The sequence below is a fragment of the Sceloporus occidentalis genome, unplaced genomic scaffold (genome assembly GCF_023333645.1).
Source record: "Sceloporus occidentalis isolate IW3139 unplaced genomic scaffold, rSceOcc1.0.p SCAF_1, whole genome shotgun sequence".
Classification (NCBI taxonomy): Eukaryota; Metazoa; Chordata; class Lepidosauria; order Squamata; family Phrynosomatidae; genus Sceloporus; species Sceloporus occidentalis.
The window spans coordinates 180,685,433-180,712,725 of NW_028316981.1; the positions used below are offsets into that span (position 1 = coordinate 180,685,433).

At 42.8% G+C, this 27,293-nt stretch overlaps 1 protein-coding gene across 1 annotated transcript; it reads right to left on the reverse strand.

Moving 5' to 3' along the window:
* Window positions 1-110: 110 nt before the first annotated feature.
* Window positions 111-26,870, reverse strand: LOC149322928 (5-aminolevulinate synthase, erythroid-specific, mitochondrial-like). The gene is made up of 11 exons (XM_089484916.1): window positions 26,765-26,870; window positions 12,212-12,403; window positions 9,797-9,937; window positions 9,607-9,705; window positions 8,261-8,483; window positions 6,166-6,350; window positions 5,858-6,037; window positions 3,861-4,025; window positions 2,541-2,809; window positions 1,283-1,445; window positions 111-388 (listed from the first exon to the last, which is right to left on the reverse strand). Exons 2-11 carry the CDS (start codon window positions 12,384-12,386, stop codon window positions 225-227), a joined length of 1,764 nt encoding a protein of 587 aa, XP_089341042.1. The 5' UTR covers window positions 12,387-12,403; window positions 26,765-26,870; the 3' UTR covers window positions 111-224.
* Window positions 26,871-27,293: the final 423 nt, after the last annotated feature.

Genomic DNA, 27,293 nt, shown 5'->3' on the forward strand with positions numbered 1-27,293 from the left:
CCTGTGAAGCTGCTGTCTTTCCCTGTGTGCTGTCACCTAATATGGATAACCATCTGGAGGAACTCTGCTAGCCTAAGCATAGATTTTACAAAGTAAGAGGCAGTGAAAGATACAGGCACAGGTGCAGAACTTTATTGAGTACTGATTCCTCTCTTCCCACTTTCTTGTTTGCAGCATCAGTGTTGAGCAGGTCTTTTCTGGCCAGGTTCTAAGCAACATTCCTCTCAGGCAGAAAGTGTGATATAGCGGGGTCCCATGTTGCCAAAGTAATCCCGCTCCCACTCGCTCATGAGGGCAAAATGCAGCGGGCGGCGACAGAAATTGCACTCGGGAGATGCTGGCGACTGCAAGGGTAGATCAACCTCCCTCCAGGCTGCCAGGAGCTTCTCTGTAGGAAAGAGAGGAAGGTAGTCAGAAGGACATATACAGAACTTTGCATTGGCCGTTGGCCATGTCGGACGGGTTTTTGTCTGATGTAGGGAACTGCCAATATTTTCTATCTAAATATGCCAAGGACTGGTATCTGTGTCTATTGACTACAACTCTTTATTTATTTATTGGAAACTTGTTGCAGATTGAGAGTGTCTTTCAGACCTGTGCTGGTCTATGGACCTCCACTTCAAGTAGCACTGGTCTAATGCATCTGAAAAGTGCCAGATTGGGCAAGACTAGTTAGATTCACCTTCCTGTTCAAAATGTGTAGAGAAAACGTGTGCTTCCTTGCTCTAGTTTGTTAGGGCTCTTGCTGTGTATTACAGCATGACTTTTACCTCTACTTTATAAGGGGGTGCTTGCTGGACACATTATGAATATGTGTGTGTCTGTCTGTCTTCAACTTGCCTGTTGACTTGTGGCAACCCCATGAATTTCTTAGAGTTTTCTTAGGCAACAAATACTGTACTCAGAGGTGATTTTTCTAGTTTCTTCCTCTGAAATATAGCCTACAATACCTGGTATTCCTCTGATGGTCTCCCATCCAAGTACTTTACTAACCAGAGGTAATCCTGCTTTGTTTCCAACATCAGATGGGATCTGCTGCCTTTAGGGTATTTAGGGGCTTGCCATTAATTTATTTCTTCTTTTTTCCCCACAAGGTGCTGTGAATTTAGTACGGCAATGGATTTTGCTTTTCCTTTTAGTGTATGCTTGTGGGGAAAGCAGAAATCTAACTTTCTTTTTATGAACATTTGTTACTATAGAACAATATTGTAGTTTCTATCATGATTTTTTTCTTTAAGTTTTAAAACAGTAGACTGGAGTGAATGGCCCTGCATCCACTCACCGACAAAGTAGTCCATCATGGGTGGTGTGTGGTGGGGAGAGGGCGCCAGCCGCAGGAGCTCCTCTCCTCGAGGCACAGTAGGGTAATTGATGGCCTGGACATAAATGTTGTATTCAGACAGAAGCAAGTCACAAAGGCGGGTGTTCAGGGCAGCATCTCCAACCTGTCAGAGGGCAAAGAAACCTTGCAAGTCTGGCCTCTGGCCTCCCTCTTCCATCCCACCTTTCATTCCTGCATATCTGGCCAAAGTAAGGCACTGTTAAATCTCAGTGATTTAAATAGGAAGGGGATGTTGTTATTGGCAGTATTAGCCATCCAATCGGCTTTGACTTTTAGTGACTTTATGAAAGATTTCTATCTTTCCACAAGCCTTCGACATCAACAGACCTGCTTTGGTCTTGCAGCTTCTAGTTTGCTTTGTTCCCTCTTGCAAGTTGGTGTGTTGTGAACATACTCATCATATTCATTCCCACTCTTGTTCATTGTTTTTGTTTCCCCAGTGAAGTTGCTGAACCCTTTGGCTGGCTTCTGCCACAAGCCAGTGATACTTGGAGTAGACCTGATGAAATTCATGGGACTTGATTAATGACTAATTTAAGGTCCAAAACACACTGCAGAAATAATCCAGTTTGAGACTGCTTTAACTGCCCTAGCTCAATGTTAGAGAATTTTGGGAACTGTTGTTTTGTGAGACATTTAGCCTTCTCTGTCAGAGAGCTCAGGTGCCACAATAAACTACAATTCTCAGGATTCCCTAGCACTGAGCCAGGACAATTAAAGCAGTCTCAAACTTTATTATTTCTGCAGTGTGTTTTGGACCTAAGTCTAAGTTTTTTCATGTCTAAGTACAGGTTGAGTCTTCCTTATCTGCAATACTTGGGACCAAAGTGTTTTGGATTTCAGAGTTTTTTGGATTTTGGAATATTTGCATATACATAATGAGCTACCTTGGAGATGGGGCCCAAGTCTAAACATGAAAATCATTTATGTTTTGTATACACCTTACAATCAAAGCCTGAACATAATTTTATACATAATACTTTAAATTGTTTTGTGTGTGAAACAAAGTGTGTGTACGTACACTGAACCATCAGAAACCAAAGGCATCACCCATGTGGACAATTATGAATTTTGGAGTATTTCAGTTTTGGAATTCCAGATAAAGAACACTCAGTCTGTGTGACTAAATCTGGATGCTACACTCCATCCCTCAACCCTTATTGCCAGAGACATCACTCAGTGCTCTGAGTATCCATACCCTTATGGGAATTATGTGGCTGGGGCAGCTGACCACAGGCAGCCCAGCATCCATCAGCAGCTGGCGCATGTGTTTCACATTGCGCTGGTGGGCACGGCGCAGTGACTGTCCCTCAGGACTCTTCAGAATCCGGACCGATTCCAAGGCTCCAGCCAGCACCATGGGAGGCAGGGAGGTGGTGAAGATGAATCCAGCAGCATAGGAGCGCACTGTATCAATAAGGGAGGCAGTGCTGGCGATATACCCACCCACACAGCCAAAAGCCTTTCCTGCAGGGGAAGGGTGGAAAAGCAAGGCAGTTTGTCAGTGATTGTTTGAGGTATGCACAATAGCTGCAGTTTAAAACAAAGAATGTGTACCAGATTCTATAATCTGGGTTCTTTGTCCAGTGAAGTTGGATTTTGAAATCTTACAGCATTATACAAACAAATCAGAGTAACATCATTAATTTTGTATATTTCTTTCTGCATGTCATAGAATAAGGCAAGGCAGTGGGCTGGGCAGACAAACCCTGTCTCAGCTACTGGAAATCTTTATCACCCTTTTCCTGGTTTCTGAGAAATTAATATGCTTCCATTCAGTAAAATAATAGCATTCATTTTGTTCATCCAGAGTATGCATGAATTAGTTATATGAAAGAAATCCACATGGGTTCCCCCCTCCTTAGAATAAAAATGAAACTGCATCTTTGATAAAGACACATTTTTAAAAATTGGGAGTCCAGGTGCTACTGCCAGTTCTGTTTCAGGATGATTGAGAGCCATGTTGATAATGTAGGGCAGTGCTGTGGATCCAGAACACACTTTGGATAGGCTCCACCTATGACTTGTTGCACTCTCTAACATTATATTGCCCTCCTCTCCATTGGAGAACTGCTAGCCTACAGCATGATGTTCCTTTCCCATTCCGGAACATCCTCTCAGCTAGAAATGAGGAAGAATTTTATCCAATCCATCTTTTTAAGCAAAACAATCCAATCTGTGCTTCTTGAACTAACAAGCTAATTGGAATGCAGTTCTCCTTTAGATTTTGTTGAGCTTTCACTTCCGATAAAGTTTTGACTCAAATTGCATACCAAAATAATTATATCAGAGAAGATTACATACAGAAATGTGTGTTTTAGAGAAAGCTATATAGTAGAAGTTTATATTAGTAGAGATGACAAATGAAAATGCACATGAAAATACATGCACATTTTCATGCATTTAAAAGAAAATAACATGCAGGAATATTCTCATTGAGAACTTTCCATAATGGAAATAGCAGTCCACATTTCCACCCCCCACCCCTTTGGTGAGCTTTCACTTCTCCCAGACTCACCTAGAGTACCAGAGATGATGTCTATTTTGCCCATTACTCCATCACGTTCTCCAATGCCAGCACCATGCATCCCATACAGCCCAACAGCATGGACTTCATCCACAAAAGTGATGGCTCCATAGCGGTGTGCCACGTCACACATTTCCTCCAGTGGGCAGATGGCACCTGCAGGCATACAAAAAGAGTTGTGAACTCTGTGAGCACAGTTTTCCAACCAATTATGGATTCATCTGACAGTGTTTCTCCCTAATCCACATTTAATTAGTTTGTGGACTACGTTTGTGCTGTGAATGTTATTTATTTGGATCGCAGCAAAGCATTTGTTCCCCCATAATATTTTGGACATCCACAGCATTCTCACCATCTACTAAACTAGTAACCTTCATTTGCCTTCTGCCCCCAATTCCTAATCAGCAATGCAGTCAGGTAATTAGTATCAGAATTTAATTACCTTAACCCTCACTCCTTCATTCTTTAAGAAACTATGTTATTCACATCAACATGTGGCAATCTAGCACTGTTACATTCGGGGGTGCCATCATGATCCATTTTTCTGAGTGGGGCTGTGAACCTGTCTCCCAAAATCCTACCCTGAGTACACTATTTTTTTCCTATTAGCCTGTTGATGTCTCTCTTATCCACAGTCTCATCCTCTCTTTAGCTGAGCTTCCTGGTGGATCTTCCTTCCTCCATAAACTTCAGTAGCTCAACACTGCCCACCTAATTCTCCCTTATCTTGTGACTGATGAGACTAGCTGCCACCCATCCACTACCTTGTGCTGCTCTTGGAGTCCTTCCCTTGTCTACTAGACTGGAACAGTAGCAGCAGCAAGAACAGACCTTCTGTTCCTTCTGCATTTATGGCTATTCCAGAGTAGCTGCTGAAGAAGGGAAAGGGGGCTCTTGTTTGGCTGGTGCAGCCAAAGTACTCACACACCTACCAGGGTTACCAGCTCTGTGTGAGATGGGATCATATTTCAGGGGCCAGAGGGGTTCAGCAGAGCTGGCACAAGATACTCTTCTGCCTCAAGCCAGAACCTTGCGGGGGGGTGGGAATTCTAAGAGCTTCACATACTCTGGCTTGAGGCAGAAGAGAAGATAGTACTCATAGAATCCTAGAATCATAGGGCTGGAAGAAACCACAAGGGCCATCCAGTCCAACCCCCTGCCATGCAGGAACTCACAAACTTCTCTTCGCCAGACTGAACATCCCCAGCTCCCTAAATTGCTCCTCATAGGGCATGGTTTCCAGACCTTTTACCATTTTGGTTGCCCTCCTTTGGATACACTCCAGTTTCTCAACATCCTTTTTAAATTGTAGGGCCCAGAACTAGTATTCCAGGTAAGCCCTGACCAAAGCAGAATAGAGTTGGCACTATTACTTCCCTTAATCTAGATGCTATACTTTGGCCTTTTTAGCTGCCGCATCACATTGTTAACTCATATTGAACTCCCCACATTCCAGCTGCAGAACCTGCACAGACTTAATCTTACTTTGACACTGATGATGGTAACTCATCTGAGACCAAAAACACTAGCTTGAGGTGGGATGGAGTAAGGAGGCAGATGAGGAAGTTAGAACATACAGGAATGTCCTTCAGCAGCAAGGTGTATCCAGGAAGCTTCTGCTACAACCCCCACCACATTGCCCACTACCCAAGGCAACCACCTATCTCTGCCTAAGGTGGTGGGTGGGGAACAGTATTGGTAATGGCTGAGACCAATCTATAAGGCTGCTGATCTAGATGGTAAAGCTCTGTCCCACAACACTACCCAGTTTCTTATGCTTTTTTTGTGTACAGGGAGAGGCACAGTGAGCCATGCCAGTCTCTGCACAGAGAAAAGTATTCAAGTTGCTTTCTTTTCTGAGAGAAGACCAGAAGAGCTGGTATGACAATTAAAAATGGTTCATGGAGTACTAGGCTAGAAGTTCCCCTAATAGGCTTGGATCCAGAGATAAGAACAGAGTGTACCAAGAGGCAAAGGATAGCAATTACCATCCATGGAGTGCACTGTCTCGAAGGCAACAATCTTTGGGGTGTCAGGTTTGGCCTTGCTCAGGAGCTCCTCCAGGTGCTGAGGGTCATTGTGGCGGAAGACATATTTAGGAACCCCACTGTTTCGGATCCCCTGGATCATAGAGGCGTGATTCCCAGCATCTGAATAGATCTCACAGCCTACAAGAGAAAAAGGAGCCCACAGGTAGCATCTATTGGCATGGTCACTGTTCTTCCCCTGCTCTGGGTAATGATGAAAGTCTTGCTTCCCAGGCTCAATTGACAGTCAAAGGTCACTGCGCTGTTACCTGGCATCAAGCGGGCCAAGGTGAAGAGGGTGGAATCATTGGCCACGAAGCAAGATGAGAAGAGCAGGGCAGCATCTTTGGTGTGCAAGCTGGCCAGTTCTTGTTCCAGGTCCACATGGAACTTGCTGGTACCTGAGATGTTCCTGGTGCCTCCAGCTCCAGCTCCATACAGCTGCAGTGTCTCTCTGAGGTGGAAGAATAATAGAAATATAGAGTTGGAAGAGACTACAAGGGCCATCCAGTCCAACCCCTGCCATGCAGAAATTCACAAACAGATAGCTGTCCAGCCTCTGTTTAAAGACCTCCAAAGAAGGAGTCTTAACCACTCTCTGAGGGAGTGTGTTCGACTGTCATACAGCCCTTATTGTCAGGAAGTTCCTCCCAATGTTTAGGTGGAATCTCTTTTCCTGTAGTTTGAATCCATTGCTCCGGGTCCTATCGTCTGGAACAGCAGAAAACAAGCTTATTCCATTTTCAGTATGATACCCTTCAAATACTGAAACAGGGCTATGATATCAATTCTTAACCTTCTCTTTTCCAGGCTAAACATACCCAGCTCCCTAAAAAGTCTCGCTTCATAGGGCATGGTTTCTAGACCCTTCACCATTTTAGTCACTCCAGCTTGTCAATCTCCTTTTTGAATTGTGGTGCCCAGAACTGGACACAGTATTCCAGGTGGGGCCTGACCAAAGCAGAATAGAGTGGAACTGTTACTTCCCTTGATCTCTAGACACTATACTTCTATTGAAGAGGGAATGAGATTCTCCCCTAAGGCACAGTGACACGGAACCTCAGAGGGTGAAACACCATGACTTTTTTATTAGCAGGGATGTGACATCTGCCAACCCAACTGAGACTTCCCTTTTCCTTCTGAGCTTAACTGCAACCTTCGTAGTGGGGGTGAGAGAAAAAGAACAGGAGAGTTGTTTCCCTCCCAATATGTTGTTGCATTGTCCCCAAATCAAATTTTCATTCAGGCCCCAATTTTCTAGTATTGCAGGAACTTAACTGAGCTTTTGGAACTACAGACTAGGCATCCAAAAAAAAAAAAAAAAAAAAAAGGCAGGCAAAATTAGCAAGAAGATGAGTACACAGCAAATGTAAGAGTTCTGCACATGAATAGCATTTAATTTCTCACTCTCACTTTCTGCAATGCCAGAAATTTGAGAATTGAAAGGGAAAGAAATACTTGAGAACAGAATTCTTATTTGGGAGACCATGCCTTATTTTTGCACACCTTGAAGCTACACCCCTGGGCCTATTAATTTTCGAATGCTCAGTATTTTGTGGTAGCACAATCATGTGAATGTGCCACTAAGATCCATTAACTTTACAAAAGCCCTGATTCTTATGGAGCTGAAAATGGGAGTGTCCTGTCAGGACACTGTTAGAGACCTCAGTGGTGGCCTATTGCAATGCAATGCAGGATAGGCATCAGCAACAGGCCCTACTGGTGTACTGGGGTTGTACTGGCAGTGGGGTTGTATTGTATGTTGATAATGGGTGCTGATAGGACATGCTGAAGTAAGAGTTCACATTAAAAAAAAAGAAATCTCTTTCCCAAACCTATAACTCACTGGAAGTGTGGTGGGTACAGGTGAAATAATCCTGTGTGTTTCTAGCATAGGGGAAGTTGGTTGACATGAAGGTCCCTCAGCTTCATTATCTCATCTGGAGCATCAAACCAATACCCGAAATAGGTTTTTGGTGTTTAGGACCAGGCCTATCATTTGCAATAGCGAAGCACACACTCTAAGCAGCCGATTTTGGCTGTCATGAAAGGGCCAATTAATTTGACTGGTTTTCAGAACTGTGCACCTTGTTTTGGATAGGAAGGAGCACTTGATGATCCAGCTCAAGCAGCTAGTCCTGAGGGTGTCTCAAGATAAATAGTGATCATGGACAAGTCACACTCTCTCAGTCTTAGAGGAAGGCAAAAGCAATCCCCTCTCTGGACAAATCTTATCAAGAAAGCTGCTTGATAGTCAAAACTGACTTGAAGGCACACAGCAACAACAAAGAATGCAGATTTTTAGAATGCAAGATTAAGTATGTCTGTGTGACAGGAAGCGGACCGAAGCACCCTGTCACTTACTGGATGGCCTGGGACACTCGAGGGTGGCGACTCATTCCAAGGTAGTCATTGCTGCACCAGACAGACACCTCTCGTGATTCAACCTGGGAGCACGAGTAGTCCTCAGCAAATGGATAGGCATCAGCTCGGCGATTCACTGTCTTGAAGACCCGGTAGGTGTGATCTTGTTTCTTTGCATGTATCTTGGCCTCAAAGAAGGCATCATAATCAAACACAGCACTCCCTGTTAGGAAATCACATAGACCTGGTTGACACACCTGTAATGCACATCACTTATGTTCTCTGCAACTAATGACTGACAGCTGAAAGGATGAAGAGAACCATGGACTTTTGATTGGCTATAGCAATTATTCAGATTAGTATTTAGTAGTCCAACATCCAGAATGACACCTTTGAAAAGATTAGGATGTATCTACACTGTACAAATAATGCAGTTTAACACCACTTTAAGTGCCATGGCTCCATGCTACACTACAGGGATTTGTAGTTTTGTGAGGCACCAGCACATATTGCCAGACAGCTAAATCCTTTGTAAAATTACAAATGCCAGGATGCCATAGGATGGCGCTACAGCATTTAAAGTGGTGTCATTCTTCATTATTTCTACAGTACCCTCATGTACCCTAGGTGGGTAGAGTCTGGCATTTGGGATGTGGGGCTTAGAGATTTTAGGAAGCAAGGGGTAATGTTAGGCAGTATTGACAGGTCTGGGGTGCCAGGACCAAAGGATAGGTATGGGATGATGGAGGATAAAATTAAACTTCAGCTCCATATATTTGATTTTTCTCAATAAAATACATGGGGGAAGGGGGGAATACCAGTCAGGAAAGGTTGTGTGTCCATTTTATTCTATAGTCATAACTGACATACATGTATGTTTCATTTAAAGCAGGGGTATGCAGCATGTGGTCTGTTTAGCAGGCCCTAATGCACCATTGCTGCTTGGCCAAATTTTATTATAAAGGCAAAAACTCTGCATTTTTGCTCTACATCAAGGTATCTGGGGAGCACTTCTTGTTTTAATTTGGGAGTGGCAATGACAAACCTTCTCTGAATAAATCTTGCTGAGAAAACCCCGTGATAGGTTTGCCTTAGGGTTACCATAAGTCAGAAACAGCTTGATGGAGCACAACAACCATAAGGACATGCCAGTAGAATGCACCCCCCCCCCCAAATTTGGAAGACTTAATAGATACACAATGTCGCTGTGCAGTCACACACTCACATTGTTGTTGTTGTTGTTGTTGTTGGTACCCTAATTTCCCTCCAAAACTGAGATCCAAAGCAACATTGAGCTTGTGAACACAGTGATGGGGCAACTGGTGAATTCCTCCCCATCCCCTGACCTGGCATATTGTCCCGGATGAGGTGTGATGCTTCGTCAGAGTTCAGCAACTTTTTCTTGAGGCTAGATTGCACCTCTCTGAACAGAGAGCTCAGCACCCCTAGAGAGAAGGGCAAAGTTGGTTAGTAATGAGAAGGCATAGAGAGTGTTCTTCTTCTAGTTTCCAGCCCCATGGGGACCTCATTCCTTACCTGTCTTGGAAGGCCAGACATCCTCCTGGACCTCAGGTTTTGCCACTTGCACAAAGGGACTCCGGCCGCTTTGGCGCTCTGACTCTATAAAAGGGCACTGGGTGGTGGGGATTGAGGTGGGCGCCGTCTGCAGAATGGAGGCTAGAGGACATAATCAAAAGAGAGAGAGAGAGAGATTCTGTGTGCGTTCCGCTGTGCAGCCCATTTAATTTAGGCTGTAGACTTCTTCTAAGCTGGACTCAGGAAGCTGCCTCAGGTTGAGATGAGACCACAGTTGACCCTCCACATTTGCAGCTTTGACTTTTGTGGATTTGATTATTCATTAACAACACCCAAAAGGAATAAATAGTACAGTAAAAACAACAGAATGATTTGATTATTTGCGGGTTTGATTAATATGTTCTCTCTAGGAATCTCTAGGTCCTCCAGCGCAACTTGCCAGAAATTGAACCCAATGATTCTTAGAGAAAACAGGTCATCATCCAGGTTGACTACATGATCACCTTCTAGCAGATGCTGACCACAGAGTTGTGCTGGAGGACCTGAAGATTCCTAGAGAGGTGTCCTCTCGGAGAAAAAGAATAGCAGGGAGCACGGACCACACTGGTGATATCATACAAGGGAGGTGACAGCCAGGGAGCCTCCCCCCCCCACCTTCCTGATGTGCACCACATGGGACAGGGAGTTCCGCATGAGCCCCTTAGGCTCTGCCCCAAAGCCCTATCCCCAAAGACCTGTCCCCCGTACTGGGTGACACCCTGCTGTGGGACACCACTGAAGAATAGTGGTTTTTTTATTTGCATTTTCCCACATTCACAGGGCTCCTTTACCCCTAACTACAGTCAATGTATAGGGACCACTCTACCTGTCTGACCAGCCCCAGTACTGCCTACTCTGAGGTCCAGCCTTTCTGACTAGTCTTCTCCAGCAGCTAACTGGGGATAATGGGAGCAGTAGTGCAACACAACTAGAGGTCACCACTTTGAAGAAAACTACAGATATATCTGATGGGAACACAGGAGAGCATCTTTCTTGGGTCCAAAACACACTGCAGAAATATTCCAGTTTGAGACCACTTTAACTGCCCTGGCTCAGTGCTAGGGAATTCTGGGAACTATAGTTTTGTAAGACATTTAGCTTTCTCTGTCAAAGAGCTCTGGTGCCACAATAAACTACAGTTCCCAGAATTCCATAGCATTGAGCCATGCATGACACTTAAAGTGGTGTCAGAACAGAAATTTCTGCAGTGTGGGCACAGAGAGGTCAGACTGGTGCCCTGCTTGCTATCCTTCTATAGATAGGTGAATATTTTTTGTTTTTGTTTTTGCACTCTTTTGAGGATTGCTTGCTTAGGAGAAAATGCTTTTCATAATGTGCTGTGTTATCTATTAGTTGTATTTTTAATGGTCACGTTTTTAACTGAGTTGAAACGTACTGATAGTTTAATTATATCTTTAACATTTGTTTTATGTAAATTTTTAAAGCTGTACCTGTTTTAACTTTTGTAAGCTGCCTTTAGTTCTGGACTGGGAAAAAAAAGGTGGGAAACAATAGCATGCCCACCAACTGTCCTAGTTTAGTAGGGATAAGTCCCAATTTCCTGTTTCCTCAAAACCTATTAAATACAATGGCATAGTGAAAAGGTGTCCCTTACATAAAATGGCAAAATCAAGTTTTGCTAATTGGGATTTATATATACAGTCGGCCCTTCTTATACACAGATTTTTTATACATGCATTCAAACATCCACTGTTTGAAAATGTTCAAACAAAGTATAAATTTCAAATATCAAACCTTGGTTTTCCATTTTTTATAAGGAACACCATTTTGCTATGCCATTATATGTAATGGGACTTGAGCATCTATGGATTTTGTTTTCCACGGGGGATCTTGGAACCAAACCCCAGCGTATAACAAGGGTCCACTGTGTGTGTGTGTGGAATATTTTTAAGCCATGGATGCTTGAATCTGTGGATAAAAAACCAGTGAATGCAGAGGGCTGAGTGTATTTTTGTTTATTTTTCTTTTAACTCACACAATTCCAGACCCCTGCTCCAGTGATGTCAATTAAAAAAAGTTTTAAAAAATAATTAAATAAATTGGGGCGGGGAGGTAATCAGGCTGTTTAGGAACAGCAAGAGGGACACAGGAAAGGAGGGGACCATGTGATTGACAATCTCTCAACTGCCCGGCAGTGACATTTTGCACTTGGGCACTTACTGACAGCTTATTGATGGGTTTTCCCCATCAGTGAAAAGGGGTGCTTGGACATGTTTGAGGGATGCAGCAGCAACGGGTCATACTACAAGAATCGCCAAAGCTGCTTTTTCCAGGTGTAATCGTGGTTTAAAAGCCACATTTAATAATCTCCTACATGTCAATATCACTGTCTCTCTGCTCAGTATGTTGGCTCACCTGTATCACCAGAAGTCTCCTTGCCACGCTGCAGGTCAGCAACAGAATGGGAGAAACTGCGGGCCACCATCACAGGACAACGCTGAACACTTCTGACCAACAAGGGTCGAAGTTTGTGTAGGAAGATGGCTGGGTCTCGGGTGAAGAAGGGGCAGCACTGGAGAAGAGAGGCCATGGTACCAAAAGATAGTGCTATATTTTCAGAGGAAAATGGAAACAGAAACAGGTCAAGGTGGCTGAGGCTTTCTAATCACCTGTGCACCCTCATTATATTGAATGCTTCCTTTTCATATCCCCCTTTAAAAATATTTTTCAACCTGTAAAAAATGTTTCCTCATTATGTCTCCTTACACTGAATGCTTTACAGTTTTCAACCTGTAAAATGTGTTCCCTCATTACGGTGAATGTTTCATTACATTAAATAGTTTTCTCAAATTCTAAAATGTTTTCCCTCATTATACTGAATTGTTTCCTACTCGTGGTGACCCTTATCATGAGGTTTTCTTGGCAAGATTTGTTCAGAGGAGGTTTGCCATTGCCTTCCCCTGAGGCTGAGAGCATGAGGGAGCACTTACATTTTGTCTAGCTGGCTCTGCTACCTTTAGAAAGTTTTGGGTTTGGAGACATTTTCAGTTGGGGGCAGCTTTGGGTGGGCACTCTCTTTTCCTGAGCAACTTGACATTCTTTGTCTCTTAGGTGACATCTACACTGAAAAATTAATGCAGTTTTACTCTTCCTTAACTATCATGGCTTAGTGGTATGGAATTCTGGGATTTGTAGATTTGTGAGATATTTATCCTTCTCTGTCAGAGAGGTCTAGTGCCACAAAAAATTATAAACCCCAGGATTCTATAAGATGGAACCATGATAGTTAAACTGCATTGTTTCTATAGTGCAGATACAGTTTGAATGGGAACAGCCCCTTCCCTCAGAAGATTCTTTGAAATTTGCCTGGTGCACTAGTGTGGAGGAGTCCATTGTGTTGCTAATGTTGAAGTTACACACAACTGCCAGTTCAAGTTAGCTTCAATACACAGAGTGGATCTTGCCCTATGTTATCCTTTGCCTCTAGCACCAAAATGTTTCATACTGGCCCTGTCTTGAATTGTGCTGCTTAAGCAGAATGCTTAAGAACTGGGTAAAAATGGTTTGTCTGTATGTACATATATGTATTTGCATGTAGTTTTGTAACAGCCACCTCTCTGATCTTCAAAGGTAGAGAGGGTATTATTCTGTTGTGCAGCTAGACACATTTAGTGCAAGAAAATATGAAGTAGGGAACAGGTTTCTCAGCAGTTGGCAAAGTGAGCTTCACTCAGGACCAAAACAAATAGATGAGAATGTGATAAAGAAACAGATAATTAAAATTCTGATTGTTACTTTTTAGTCTTCATGAATATATATATATATATATATATATATATATATATATATATATATAGTTGTTGTGTGCCTCCTAGTTGTTTATGACTGATGGTGACCCTAAAATGAGTTTATCATAGAGTATTGTGGGGTTGAGAGAGTGTGACTTGCCCAAGGTCATCTATTTCTGAGCAAGGAATTGAACTCTGATCTCCAAATTCATGGTTCAGTGTTCAAACTGATACACCATGCTGGCTCAATGAACTTATGCTTATAGTTCATGAATGTAAGTTCACAGTATATTGTTGGAACTAACTACCTGGCTAGTCAAAAATATTCCTAATAACTCATATTGAGCTCTGCAAATAAAGTTTACAATGATAAAGAACAGTTGCATAGCAGTTCCAGTGCCGAAGAAAAGGTATGATTGTGCCATATGCCATACCCTATGCTAATAATGTCAATTTTTCGTATGTTTCATATGTGCATTAGGACAAAAAGCTTAGAATAAATCTTGGGGCAGAGGAAAAAATATCAGCATTTTGACAAACAAAATAATTTGCTTTCTAAATGTCACTCTCAAAAGAAACAGCATGGCTGAACTACTAGAAAGAAAAGTCCAAGCGGTTGTTTCCAAATGGTTGTTTTTATATAAATGTGTATTGTGTCCACTTGGAAACTGGAAAGATTATGTGAGGCCAATGTGCTTCTGTACCTAGTGTATTGCTGACTTAATCAGCATAGAAGGCATTTCAGAGATGAGTTATTGCATGAATAATGTAAGTACAAAATGAAATACTGGAGGAATTGTATCTGTTCCCCGAACCTTTTCTTGTTGTGATAGCTAGTTGTGGCATTTGTTGTGACATCTTGCATTGCTGAGGCATTGCTTTTTCACTATCAGCTGGAAAAAGAAGCAGAATCTGGACAGAGAGCTCCAAGCATTAACCATCACAAGACCTGAAACAATGAACTATTCCTCTATCCCTCTCTCTAACAGATGTTGTTGTTGTTGTTATGAGACAAAAGAAGCTATGGAAAACAATAGCTGGCTGTGACTGGCACGGCCATTTGGCTGAGTGAGGTAACTGCCTCAGTAGCAGTTGCTGGTAGAACACAAGAGGAGTCAACTGGTTCTTCATTCTCAGTTTTCTGGCTATTCCTCTTTCTCGGCTGACAAACCAGAATGTGCTGCATCACATGGCCTCATTCCCTTATGGTCCCCAAACTGTGCTTTTTAAGGGATTTTGGATTTCACCTCCTGGAATCCCAATATGGCTGAGGCTTTTGGGAGCTGAAGTCCAAAATCTCTTAAAGGGCAGAGTTTGGGGACCACTGCCTGCAGGGGCGGCTCTTGGTATTTGGCCACCCAGAAATATTTTGGCACCCAATGTTGCCCCTCATAATTATTTTCACTCCTTGATTTCCGCTGTTTCGTTTGTTAAAGCTAAATATGACATAAAACGTAGGTTCCAATCTCTTGTCATAGTATTGAAAATTAGTCAAAAAGCCAAAAAATTATACAAAAAAGCCACCAAGCTGCCCCTAAATTTTGCCGCCCTAGGCAGCTGCCTAGTTCGCCTATATGGATGAGCCAGCCCTGACTGCCTGCCCTCCTGTCCTCACGGGTAGTGACATCTTCATTCCTTGAACTCCATATTTCTTACACGGCCAAATCTTTCCTGCTCTCTAGCTCAACTTCATCATTTTTCTCTTGTTCCTCCAGATTTCTGAAATCATTTTGCTAGATTTCTGCAGACTGCTCCTTTGATCATGGGTCCAAAACACACTGCAGAAATAATCCCATTTGAGACTGCTTTAACTGCCCTGGCTGAGTGCTAGGGAAATTTGGGAATTGTAATTTTGTGAGATATTGAGCCTTCTCTGCCAGAGAGCTCTGGTGCCACAATAAACTGCAATTCCCAGGATCCCCTAGCACTGAGCCAGGGCAGTTAAAGTAGTCACAAACTGGATTATTTCTGCAGTGTTTTGGACCATTTTTAAAAAAATCTCATTTAAGCATTTTTTCCTATTTGTAGCTAACGCCTTTAAAATGCTGGGTCAAATAATTTTGCATCTTCAGATTTCCCATGTATTGAACTATTTTATTTATTTTTAATTGGATTATATCCCCTCTCCCTTCTTACTTTAAATGGGCAAGGACATCTGTTCCACTGATTTATTTTCATACAGTGTCATGTACGTTGGCGGTACTACGTTACTTAGTAAATAAATGGAGTTGGGGGATGCTGGCCCAATGCTAATATTCAATTAGTCCAATTAGTAGTCCATGCAGTGGCATCATTAGGCAGTACGGGGGGTTGCAGTCCATACTGAGTGACATCCCAGAAGAGGGGTGACACCTAGTTGGGCCCTCCTCTTGCTGCGCCCTTCCTGGCTTTGCTGTGGTGAAGGAGAAGGCCATGCTAGCTCTCCCAGCTTTGCTGCATCAACAGAGGCCTCTTCATGAGGAAACCTCCACAACCATGACGAATGAGCAGACTGAGCACCCCCTTTTGTGTGCCACCATTCCAGCATCCCCCGACACCGGATGCCACTGAGTCCATGCACTGTAACCTCCCGGTTATACTACTGTAGTGTACTCTACTTGGGGCTGCCCTTGAAGAAGACTTAGAAGCGTCAGCTATTGCAAAATGCAGCAGCTTGGCTGCTGAATGGAAAATCATATAGGCAGCATGTAATCCCTGCCTTAAAAAGCTGTATTGGCTGCCAATGCATTTCTCATTTGAATTCAGGACAATGTATGCTACAACAATTTTTGCTCAGTTAGTCTCAAAGGCTAGACAACAGCCCTTTGCATATTAGTCTGACACTGTGGCTTACAAAAGGCGTCCAGTTTTTGTGCTGCTTGGATCCTCTGTAAACACCTCCAATACACTGTATGTGTTTGACTGTAAATTAACCTCATGTATGAATCAAGAGTAGATTTTGGGACCAAAATTATTGATTTTGATATAACTCATGTATAAGTCAAGGGTAAAACTTAGAGGCATGTAACAAAGAAAGTAAAGAATGAAGGAAAGGAAAATGATGCCAAAGCATGATGCTATTTTCCCACCAAGACATTCAAAAAGGCCAGAAATAGGATGGCGGAGAAATGGTTGGTGCTTCTTTTAGGTTCTCCGAGGGTGGACTAAGCTCTCACCTTTCACCATTCTACTCAGAGAAGGGAAAGGCTTCTATTTTGATAAAAGTTAAAGTATTGTATGTATATTGACCTGTGGATAAGGTGAACCAGGTTTTTTGGGTCAGGAATTTAGGAGGGAAAGATACAGAATAACTGCACAATGCTTTTTGATTTGGCTAGAATAGAGATGTCACCCTCCAGATGTTGCTGGAAGATACATCCCAGCAATCTTAGCACTGATAAGGGCTTCAGCTTTAAAAACAATAATTAAAAATGCCTGGGAAAATGTCCTAAAAAGTAACTAAAACATAACTAAGCAACATTAACAGTTACAGCTTGTGAAAACGAATGCTTTGTTGCCATTGTTACATTTAGCATGAAATTGAAATTGTTACACACTTTTGTTTTCCCCCACTCCCACCCCCATCATTATTACATATAACTGTGTTGGTAGTAGCTCCGTACTTTCCCACTCCTTTGCAGATGAGGAATACGAGGCTGGAAGAGAAATTAATTTAAACTAGGCCAGCTGCGGTGGTTAATACATTTCATTTAATTTTTTTAAAAATATATAATTTTAACATATTTGAAGCCAGAAAGCCTTGCTAATCTATTGCAAATCTTCTACATTGTCTTCACCTCTGTTTTATATTCATCTTCCTGATGAAAACAAAGTTACAGTCAATCCCTCATATCAACGGATTCTTTATCCACAGATTCAAGCATCCACAGCTTTAAAAAATACCCTCCCTCTCTTTCTCTCTATACACACGCACACACGCACACACGCACACACACACAGATTCAGAAATCCACAGATATTCAAGCCCTATAGGCTTGAAAGGCTGAATGTGCCATGTGTGCGCACACCATTAACTTGAATGGACATCATCCCTCTGCAAATAATCAAAACTGTAGATCTCAAGTCCGCAAAAAAAGAGGGGCGACAGTATTCCAAACAGCAAACCTTACTTTTACCATTAAAGAGACACCATTTTACTACCCATTATATTCAATGGGACTTGAACATCCATGGATTTTGGTATCCATGGAAGGGGGGTCTTGGAACCAAACCTCAGCGTATACCAAGGGCCCACTGTACTATTTTTGGACAACAACTCTCACAATCCTCCCATGGTTGCTGATTGCTTAACCCTTAACATAAGCTCACAAGTCTCACCGTGCTGGCTATTTTAAATGAACATCTGATATATGGACACAAATCAGGTATCAGTCTAGATTCTATTTACTGAACCTGCTCTAGTAGGTTGCCATTCTGGGGTGTGTGCATGTGTCTCTTTGAGTGTGTGTGTGTGTGTGTGTGAAAGACAATCTGAATTACAGCATAGTTTCTTAAGCAATCCAGAAAGATAATTGCCAGGTTCATCCCTTTTCATTTTGTTTAGTTACTTTGCTTCTCTTTCTTCTTCCTTCCTTCTGTTCCATTCCTCTCTCACCGCAAAATATAAACTGAAATCTCTTTGTCTGTGGGGATCTGTATTTTTTCTGTTATTTTTCTTCTTCTGAATGCAAAGTGACCAGATGTCCTCATTTTCCCACACATGCCCTACATTTCAATCTTCTGTCCTGGACAAATTCCAAAATATCCTGCATTTTGAGCATGACTAGGGACTTTATCACATGGGGAAAATTGGCGATTATCCTATGAAAATCGTATAATCGCAATTAGCATTTTCACACGCTGTTGCGATTAAAGTGCCATTTTCCTGGGAATAAACAGGCAACAAACAGCAACAAATCATTCATGGGGAAATCCAGTGAATGATTTGTTGCTGTTTATTGCCAGTTTATTGCCTGTTTATTCCCGGGATAATCGCTCTTTAGTCACAATGTATGTGAAAATCTTAATCGCGATTGTGTGATTTTAAAACACATTTTAAAAACCCAATTTCCCTCATGTGATAAAGTCCCAAGAAGCGTGGATTTATCTTTATATGAGTGTTTTTAGCTTTTATTTCATCATGGCCTACATTTTCATTTATGTCTTACATTTCACTGTGCCTTGTCCTCCTTTATGGTTAGGACATCTCTGATCACCCTTTCTGAACAGGGATTTGAACCCTGGTTTCCTGGAGTCCTACTTCAACATTCACACTGGCATTCTGGCACGTTCAAATGTGCTGTGTTTTGAGTTTCAATGTTATCTCTTGTTTTTGATCAGCAGATTATTGTCTGCTGCTTTTGTGGTTTTACTGTTTTACATCTGTATTTTATTTTATAGCGTATGTTGCAGTTGAATGAAGCCACCATGTTGTAGTGGTTTGAGTTCAGTCCTGGAAACCCCATGAGTGACCTTAGCCAGGTCACACTTTCTCAGGCTCAGAGGAGGGCCATGGAAGAAATCCCCTGTTAATGATCTTGCCAAGAAAACCCTATGACAGGTTCAGCATGAGATGTAGTTGACTGGAAGGCACATAACAACAACACTACACTTACTCAGAGGTTTGGCTTATTCATCTACCAAACAAACAAACATCAACAACACCCCCAAGTTGTTTCTTTCTTTTATCAATGAGTCAGATTGCAAGAGGGCTTTCTCACCCACTCAAAACAGGTACATTTTTTTCTTATCTGTATCTGAAGTCATCTTAAATGCTTAGTTTCCCTTTTGAGCAATTTTAGAAAGGACAGCGGCCTTTAACTCACAGTCTTCTCCTTCCTTAGTTCCTCCAAGGCTGACAAGTGGAACACACTGAGACACGTTATTGAGAGCAATCTTTCTAAGACAACCCAAAAACAATAAAGTGGTACATTAGATATACACCCACAGAGTAAAGGAAAAAGCTACATGCAAAACCATTTGTGAAAATGATGATTAAGAACACATGTTATGTGAAGTCAAAGGCTTTCATGGCCAGCGTCCATAGTTTTTTTGTGGGTTTTTCAGGCTATGTGGCCATGTTCTAGAGGAGTTTCTTCCTGATGTTTCGCCAGCATCTGTGGCTGGCATCTTCAGGGAATGCTTGCCTGGAAAGGAGTTGGGCACATATATTGTGTGACCTGGAAAGGCAGGAGTGATTTGCACATGTGTTGTTTTGTTGCTAATGGCAGGCCTCAGGGTGGGAGGGTCTGCAAAAGAGGATGAGTGTCTGCTTGATTAGTGCTCACTGTCTGCTGGGAAACCCCTGACCCTGGGAGATTTCTCATTTGCATTTGTTGAGTCTTCAGCTTGCTATTTTTCAGGACTGGTAGCCAAACCTTGTTTACTTTAAGGGTTTCCTCTTTCCTGTTGAAATTGGCCAGGTGTTTGTGGATTTCAATGGCTTCCCTGTGCATCCTGACATGGTAGTTATTGGCATGGTCCAGAATTTCAGTGTTTTCAAACAATATTTTATGCCCAGGATGATTTGTGGCATGTTCTGCTACTGTTGATTTTTCTGGCTGACCCAGTCTGCACCCTTGGAGTCTGGTAGAGTCTCCTTCTTTGGAGGTCTTTAAACAGAGGTTCATTGGCCATCTGTCTGGGGTGCTTTGATTGTGTATCCCTGCATGGCAGGGGATTGAACTGGATGGCCCTTGAGGTTTCTTCCAGATCTATGAGTCTATCTATAAGACCAGGTTCAAAAGCTGGCATTGCAGAGCAACCAGATAAAAAATATTGATTTTCAAGTGGATATCTGGCTTCATGACTTAACAAAGCACTTAGACCAATGATCCCCAAACCTTTTTGAGCTATCATCCCATTTCCGCTTGGGTGACAACTCTAGCACATACACACACATCATGTGTATCTACTATTCTATTGCAAATTCAAAACAACCAATCTCTGTTGCTGCTCCCTTTGCCACCCAGTTCCCCTGGGGATAGCAACTGAGCTGCTGGCTGTATTCGTACCAGTGTAGGGGTTAAATGCCATTGCAGATAAGAGGCCTATCGGGCACTGCTTAGCCAGCCGCTCAGTTGTTGCTCCCAAGGTAACCAGGTGCACAGGGAGAAATTTATCTCTGGCAAGGAGGGACTCTCAGTCCTTCTTCATTGGGGATAGGAGAGGTGCAGCTGGTGTGTATGTAGGGGGTTTACAGAGGGCACATGCTCTGAACTGTAGGTACATGGGTGGGGAAAAAGAGAATTTTTAAGTACATGAGCCACTCCAAGATGAAGGGCTTCCCCAAGAATTGACCCCGGATACTCCTCCCCCTCCTCCCCCAGAGATGTGTCTTCCTCACATATAGCTTCAAGTGTGTGCCCTCAAAAAATATTGTTTCATCTGCTACCTCTTCTCTTGTCCTTTCTGACAAAAGAAAGTAAGCAGAAACAGCAGTGTAAATCCAACCTGCCAGCCAAGTCCCTGCATACAACCCACATTCTCATCATAGCCCAAAGACCATTGGTTCCCTTGTCTTTCTTGTGCACCAACACTTTGACTGAAGCTCCCCCCGCTGCCCCCTTTTTGCTTATACTACCCTCCCGCTGCCCCACTTTCATTTCAACGCCCCCTTTGATCTTATCACCATCCCCTGGGGGGGCATACTGCACACTTTGGGAATCACAGTCTTAGACACCAACCATTCACTTCAATGGGATTTGTAGAAAATAATTTATCAGTATTGTTTATGTTTAGGTTCCGTATCTCACAAGGGCTTTGCATTGGCAGAATGCACTACCCTTTGTGCAAGTGAAGCAACCAATTTTCATTTGTCTCCTTTGTTAGCTACAGCAGTAGCAGAGAACCTTTGGCCCTCCAGATGTTTTGAACTACTACTCTCTTAGTCCTGTACTGTTATGCTGGATGGAGCTGGTGGAAGCTATAGGCCAAAACGACTGTCCTCTTCCCCAAAAGTTGCTCTTGGGAGCTGTGGGAACCTCAAGAACAGGACACGATATAGAGGGGTGCAGTGGGTGTTTTGTGTAGGCTGCTGACAACTGTGTGCCCTTGTGGGCTAATGGTCTGAGTGTATGACTTGTACCCTAGGGTTTGAATCTCTGTTCAAGTGATGGAAACTCACTGAATGATCTTAATGGCAAGTCACACTCTTCTCAGCCTCAGAGGCAAGCAATGACAACCTTTCTCTGAATAAAGAAAACTCTGTATCAGTTGATTTGAAGGCACATACCAACAACAGAGCACTGCCAGTACAAAGCCAGCAGTGGATACAACCCTCTCTGCCTGTCTTCTCTTATGCCTCCTAAGCATGCCTTCCCATTTTGCCTAATGGCGGAGCTGTCTCTCTGTTGGTGGAGTATTAGGGCGTTCACACATCACAGTTAGCCATGTTGTACATTGTATGAGGTTTGTTACTTAAACCACAAATTGCAGAGCTGCAGGGACGTAGCCAGGATTTTGGGAAGGAAGGGACGGGTGCAGACTAAGTGCCACCATTATAATGGGGCTTGGGTACGGTGGCACGGCAGCAAGCACCATTCATTGTATCTAACGGATGGGGGGGTCCGGACCCCATGGACCCCCCCTTGGCTACATCCCTTATAGCTGGTAGCCAAACTGTGACTTGTCTTCTTCATATCTGATTTGTTTCCTTCCCATCACTTTTGCCAGTGAGTTGTACAAACACAAAGCGAGAAGAGTGTCCCAAGAATAATCTGGTCAAGTCTCCTGTACATATAGCTGAACTCTATTTAAACACTTCATTGTCAGTTCCATTCCACAGCAGGAGAAACAAGCCAGGGAGGGAGAAGTTATGGCCCTGGCTTTAGAAATCACAACAAATTGTGGTTTTAAACAAGTCAGAATAGATTCAGATTGCAGTCTCTGTCTGGTTAATAAACCACAACTTCTTAACAAAGGCAGATTTGCACTCACAAGCCAGATTTCAAAAAATCACACCAACGGGTCATTATGATGTTTGAATATGATCATTTTCATACTGAGTTTAAAAAGATGCTCTTGGAAATGACTCCTTTGATTGACAGCCCCCTTTTGGTATGCCATGGATCTGCCTTTGGAGTATGAACCAATTGCCTGAGTTGGAGTGGCCTGGAAACCAGTTCTGCAAGACAGATCCTTTCCACACCTAAGGACAATTTACTCACAACTCTTTTTGATCTTCTTGGAAACATAATTATGGAACTTTTGCCAAGCAACAGGATCCATGTGGTAGACATGGAATTCTTTCCAGCCTCAGGACAAAAGGCAGCCTGGCTCATCAAGGGAAAAGTGAATGTGGGGGTGTTGTTATCTGTCTTTGGAAGAGAATGCTTTGATAGTTTCCCCGACATAGTATAATGTATCTTTGTTTGAGAGTGATTGGTTTAAGGATATTCTGATTTGAGTGTGAAGTTGAAGGCTTTCATGGCCGGCATCCATAGTTTGTTGTGGGTTTTTCGGTCTATGAAGCTGTGTTCTAGTAGAGTTTATTCCTGACTTTTCTGATTTGAGTTCAGAGAGCTAGTGTGCAGCAGTGGCTTGAATGCTGGACTAGGAACCTGGGAAACCAGGGTTTGAATACTATTCAGCCATAGAAACCCATTGAGTGACCCTGCGCCAGTCATACACTCTCATAAGTTGGACTCAAAAGCACAAAACAACAAACAGTATGTTGTGTTGGAGGATAAGAAGAAATTAGGTGGGAACCCTGAATCATTAGTTTAATACAAATAATGAGGGTGAACCTGGGAGGGAGGACAAGAGGTTTTGGTAAAGGGGAAAACATTGCCAAGTTTATCTTAGTACTGATTAGTACTGAGAATAGCTTTTCATGGAGTAGGGGAAATACCTTTTTGTAATATGTGAAAAGCTAAACAAGAACTGCTATTTAAGTTTCAGGTTTCCTGTTTGTCTGTACACTCATCATCTTTCCCAGAAAGAAAATATGTAAAGGCATCTTATAGCACCTTTGAGACTAACTGAGCAAAAGACATTGTAGCATAAAAAAAGACATTTTGTATATTTGGTCTGCTTTCTCAGATGCGTCTGAGGAAATAAACCAAGTCTACAAAATCTTATGCCAAAGCATTTTCCGTTCAGACTCAAAGTTGCTATAAGATCTATTTGCATACTGATATTCCAGAGGTGCTATGTCCCTGAATTTCCCCCCAGAAGGAGTGACTGGCAATCTAGACCTGGTTGGCGGAACAAGGCAGGCACAGTAATTTAAAAATTACAATTCTGCCACATAAGTCTAAATTATCTATGCATTCTCTTTTACAAGACACTGAGGCTGCAATGCTAAACTTGTATACCCCTGGTATTATTAGAAGTATACACTGCAGGCCCATTCCCACTGGAGGAATAACTCGCATCCTGATTCGGCTCTGCCCGTAATATTAATTGATTCCAAAAGGCCCCTCATTCCCACCATGAAAATGGGGCCTGTGTGGAATCGATTTTTTGGGAAGGCACACACCCAGTGCCCCCCTGGACCCCTTCAGAAGGTCTTTCCCTTCTCTCTCCCTTTTTCTCTTGCTTCCCTCCCCTCTCCTGCCTGCATTCCTTCCTTCCTTCCTTCCTTCTTACTACCATCCTCTGTCGCTTCTCCGGCTCCTTCTCCTCATCCTGGATCCCTTCCTTCCTACCTTTCCTTCCCGCTGCCATGCCACCACTGCTCCCAGGGTTGGTGTGCTGCTGCCGCTCACCCCATGCTTGCCGGTGCAGGGAAGCAGCAGAGGCCCAGCAGCAGCACCGGAAGCGCTGCCAGCCCTGGGAGAAGTGGTGGCACAGCAGCGGGAAGGAAAAGTAGGAGGAAGGGAACTGAGAAGAGGAGAAGGAGGATGGGGTTTGGGGTCCTTTTTTTAAAAAAACAAACCAAAAGTAATTGCAAAATCAGTAGAACGGCCTAGCAGCTACTCGCCTTTGCAAGTAGCTGCTTTGCCTATCAATTTTGCAATTAGTTTTAATTTTTTTTTAAAGGACCCAAAATGGCAGCACTGGGGAGTGTAACATCTCTGAGGATGGATGACACACACCCCTCCCTCTGCCATTCTGAAAGAATCAATCTCAATCTGATGTTCCCACATGTTGGACACGGATTGGGATCGATTCTTACAAAAGGAACCACAAAAGAACCACTAACAAAATACCCCGGGATTTTGGCATTTACCCCGCTTTTTTCCACTGGAATCAATCAGATGAGGATCTGAATCGATTTTTAGTGGGAACTGGGGCCTTTTAAATCAACTTAGGATACGGATCTTTTGGTAGTGGGAATGAGCCCTGTATTTGTGCTGGCCCTGAAACCTCTTACTATACAGATGAAGAGAGAGGAATAGTAATTAGGTGAAATAGCAGTTGTAAGTGCCAAAGGGCTGTGTGTACAAAATAGGCAGGACACCTCACAGTTACCCTGAATTAATTCATCTGGGATGAAAAAAGGTCTGTATGCAACATACTATAAGCAACAAGTTGTGATGCAGCTGCTCGATCTGTCACGAAGCAAAGAGATGGGAAGGGTGTGCAAATATGTTGGGAACTGATAACTCCTCCTGACTTTATCTGACTTATACAAAACACACCCTAGCTTAGCAAAGATGGTTAAAAGTGAAATGTGCCATAGGAAGAGCTGGATCTTGGCCCTTAAGAGGTGCATGGTGTGGAAGATTAGCCTGGTTTCTTGGAAAGTAGAGACAGCAGACAGCAGCTGATCATCGGCTCCTTTTCTCCTTGATGTGGAGCCAGATTGAAAATTTGCACCCCTGAAGGGAAGATGTTCCCTGGTTCTGGTGCCACTTCAAATTAAAAGAGCTAATAATATTTCAGTAAAAACATCAAATGCAAATAAGTGAAGCACAGGCTTCTCTTGTTTTTTATAAACCACTTTGCTCAAAAAGCTCTGTGTGTACGACATAATATATTTCATTGAGAACACACAAAAAAAGATAAAGCAACTTGACTGCAACAGGTCTCTATAACCACCTGATCAGGTGAAACCATGCAGAGTAGCTTTTGCAAAGCAATATCATTTAAAGTCTTGGAATTGCATGTTTGCATTCACCACCCCATTGTTCCCCCCCCCTTGAAATTACTGTATGTCAGCAACTATTAATATATATGTAAGGAAAGAAGGAGTAAATACAGTAGCAGTGCTTTTCACAGCAGCACATTGTACAGATGTTAGCCAAAGATAACATGTATTTCCATGCTGTGAAAAGCTTAACTTGCTAATTTTGCACCTCAAGCTTTTCTTGCCAGAATGTAAGCTTCTTTTCTCTCCCTGGTCACTGGACAGCCTTAAATAAAATTCAAACACTGCAGTTTGAAAGCCTACAGTGCAAGCTGCTATGTAACTCTCCTGAGTTTGAGAAGATATTTTGGCAACTACCACAACAAAGTGAAATGTCCAAAGCTATGGCAGACTCTTGCCAAGTACAGTATAATGTCCTTGACCTCAAATTAGAAAGAGCATGTCCAATACCAAACATGCATAGAAAATAAAAGAATACATAAATAGAAGCACAGATAAATTCTTGATTCTACAAAACTCACTGAAATGTTGCAGCACAGTCTAAGAATACATGTAAAAACAAATAAGACCCCCAATGTAAAGTATGCTTGTTTTTACCCCATCATAATTTGTGCCTGCTGCAAGAAAGACTGCCAGCAGGAAGAAAAGCAAGGAATAGTTAAAAGGCAGTTCCGCTAATGGAATGGAAGATAGATGAGTGATATATAAGGAGAAAAGAATTCGTTGCATCAAAACTCATTTACAATGCCTGTACAAAATATATTCTACCATCACAAGTGGCCGCCTTTACACTGTTTGCTAGAGTCATCACTTTTATTTAAACTGAAGGCTCCTATGCCTGCTACCAGTTTTACCAGCAGAATGTATGCTGGTGCAGCAGGGGAAATGGCTCCAGTTTTACGTTTCAGATTATTGTTTATTGCTTTAAGACGCAGGACCCTGGCCCCTTTTTAAAAGGTGGCAGTCCTGTGGCCAAGAGACCACAAACACAAAACACACACTCCTCACCAAATAATGGGTAGCGGGTAGCAGAAGAAGACCAACAGTAACCAACAGTGTTTTTCCATGCAAAGCTAAAAATGGCATTGCCCCTGAATAGCTCCTGTAGGTTGTAGATATGCCAACATCTCAACAATTTATGCCCATAAATGAAACCATTCTTCCTACCTGTTGACCTGCACTGAAGTCGAACAACTTCTGTGTCCTATAGTTTGCTGTCCAGCTCACTTAGAGCTGCCTCTCCCCACCCGCCAGCTGAAGACAGAGATAAGGCAAGAACATGGCAACCTAGGAGAGTCCTCTTGCTTGCCCTATCTTCTCCCCTCCCTCCTCTTGATGTAGGTTCAGAAGAACTCTGAACTCTGAGAAAATGTCACAGAAGCAGTGAGTTGGGAGGCCATGCTAGTGAGCTTGGTTTGGAAAATTTACTCTTTGTTGGACTATGCCTGCCTGGGACATTGGGAGTTGTAATCCAAGAAGCTAAGTTACCCATGTGCTGCCACATTTGTAGAAAGGTACATTTGTAGAAAGAGGGCAACATATTTTGTAACATAAACATAGGGCTAGTGTATTATGAGAATGGCTATAGAGTTTTGCACAACCGCATTGTATTGTCTTCACTTTCCTGTGCAAATTTGCATCTGTTTGCCCTCCTTTGGTCGAAAACATGTAGCCATGCAAGTCCATGTCAAGCTGA

What these genes read in the sequence shown, in the direction of transcription:
- LOC149322928 (XM_089484916.1), bottom strand. Translation starts at nt 12,386, where the DNA reads ATGGCCTCTCTTCTCCAGTGCTGCCCCTTCTTCACCCGAGACCCAGCC. An exon ending in TGTCTGGCCTTCCAAGACAG is followed by an intron (nt 9,706 to 9,796) that starts GTAAGGAATGAG and finishes CCTTCTCTCTAG; the next exon opens with GGGTGCTGAGCTCTCTGTTC. An exon ending in CATCCGGGACAATATGCCAG is followed by an intron (nt 8,484 to 9,606) that starts GTCAGGGGATGG and finishes ATTTCCTAACAG; the next exon opens with GGAGTGCTGTGTTTGATTAT.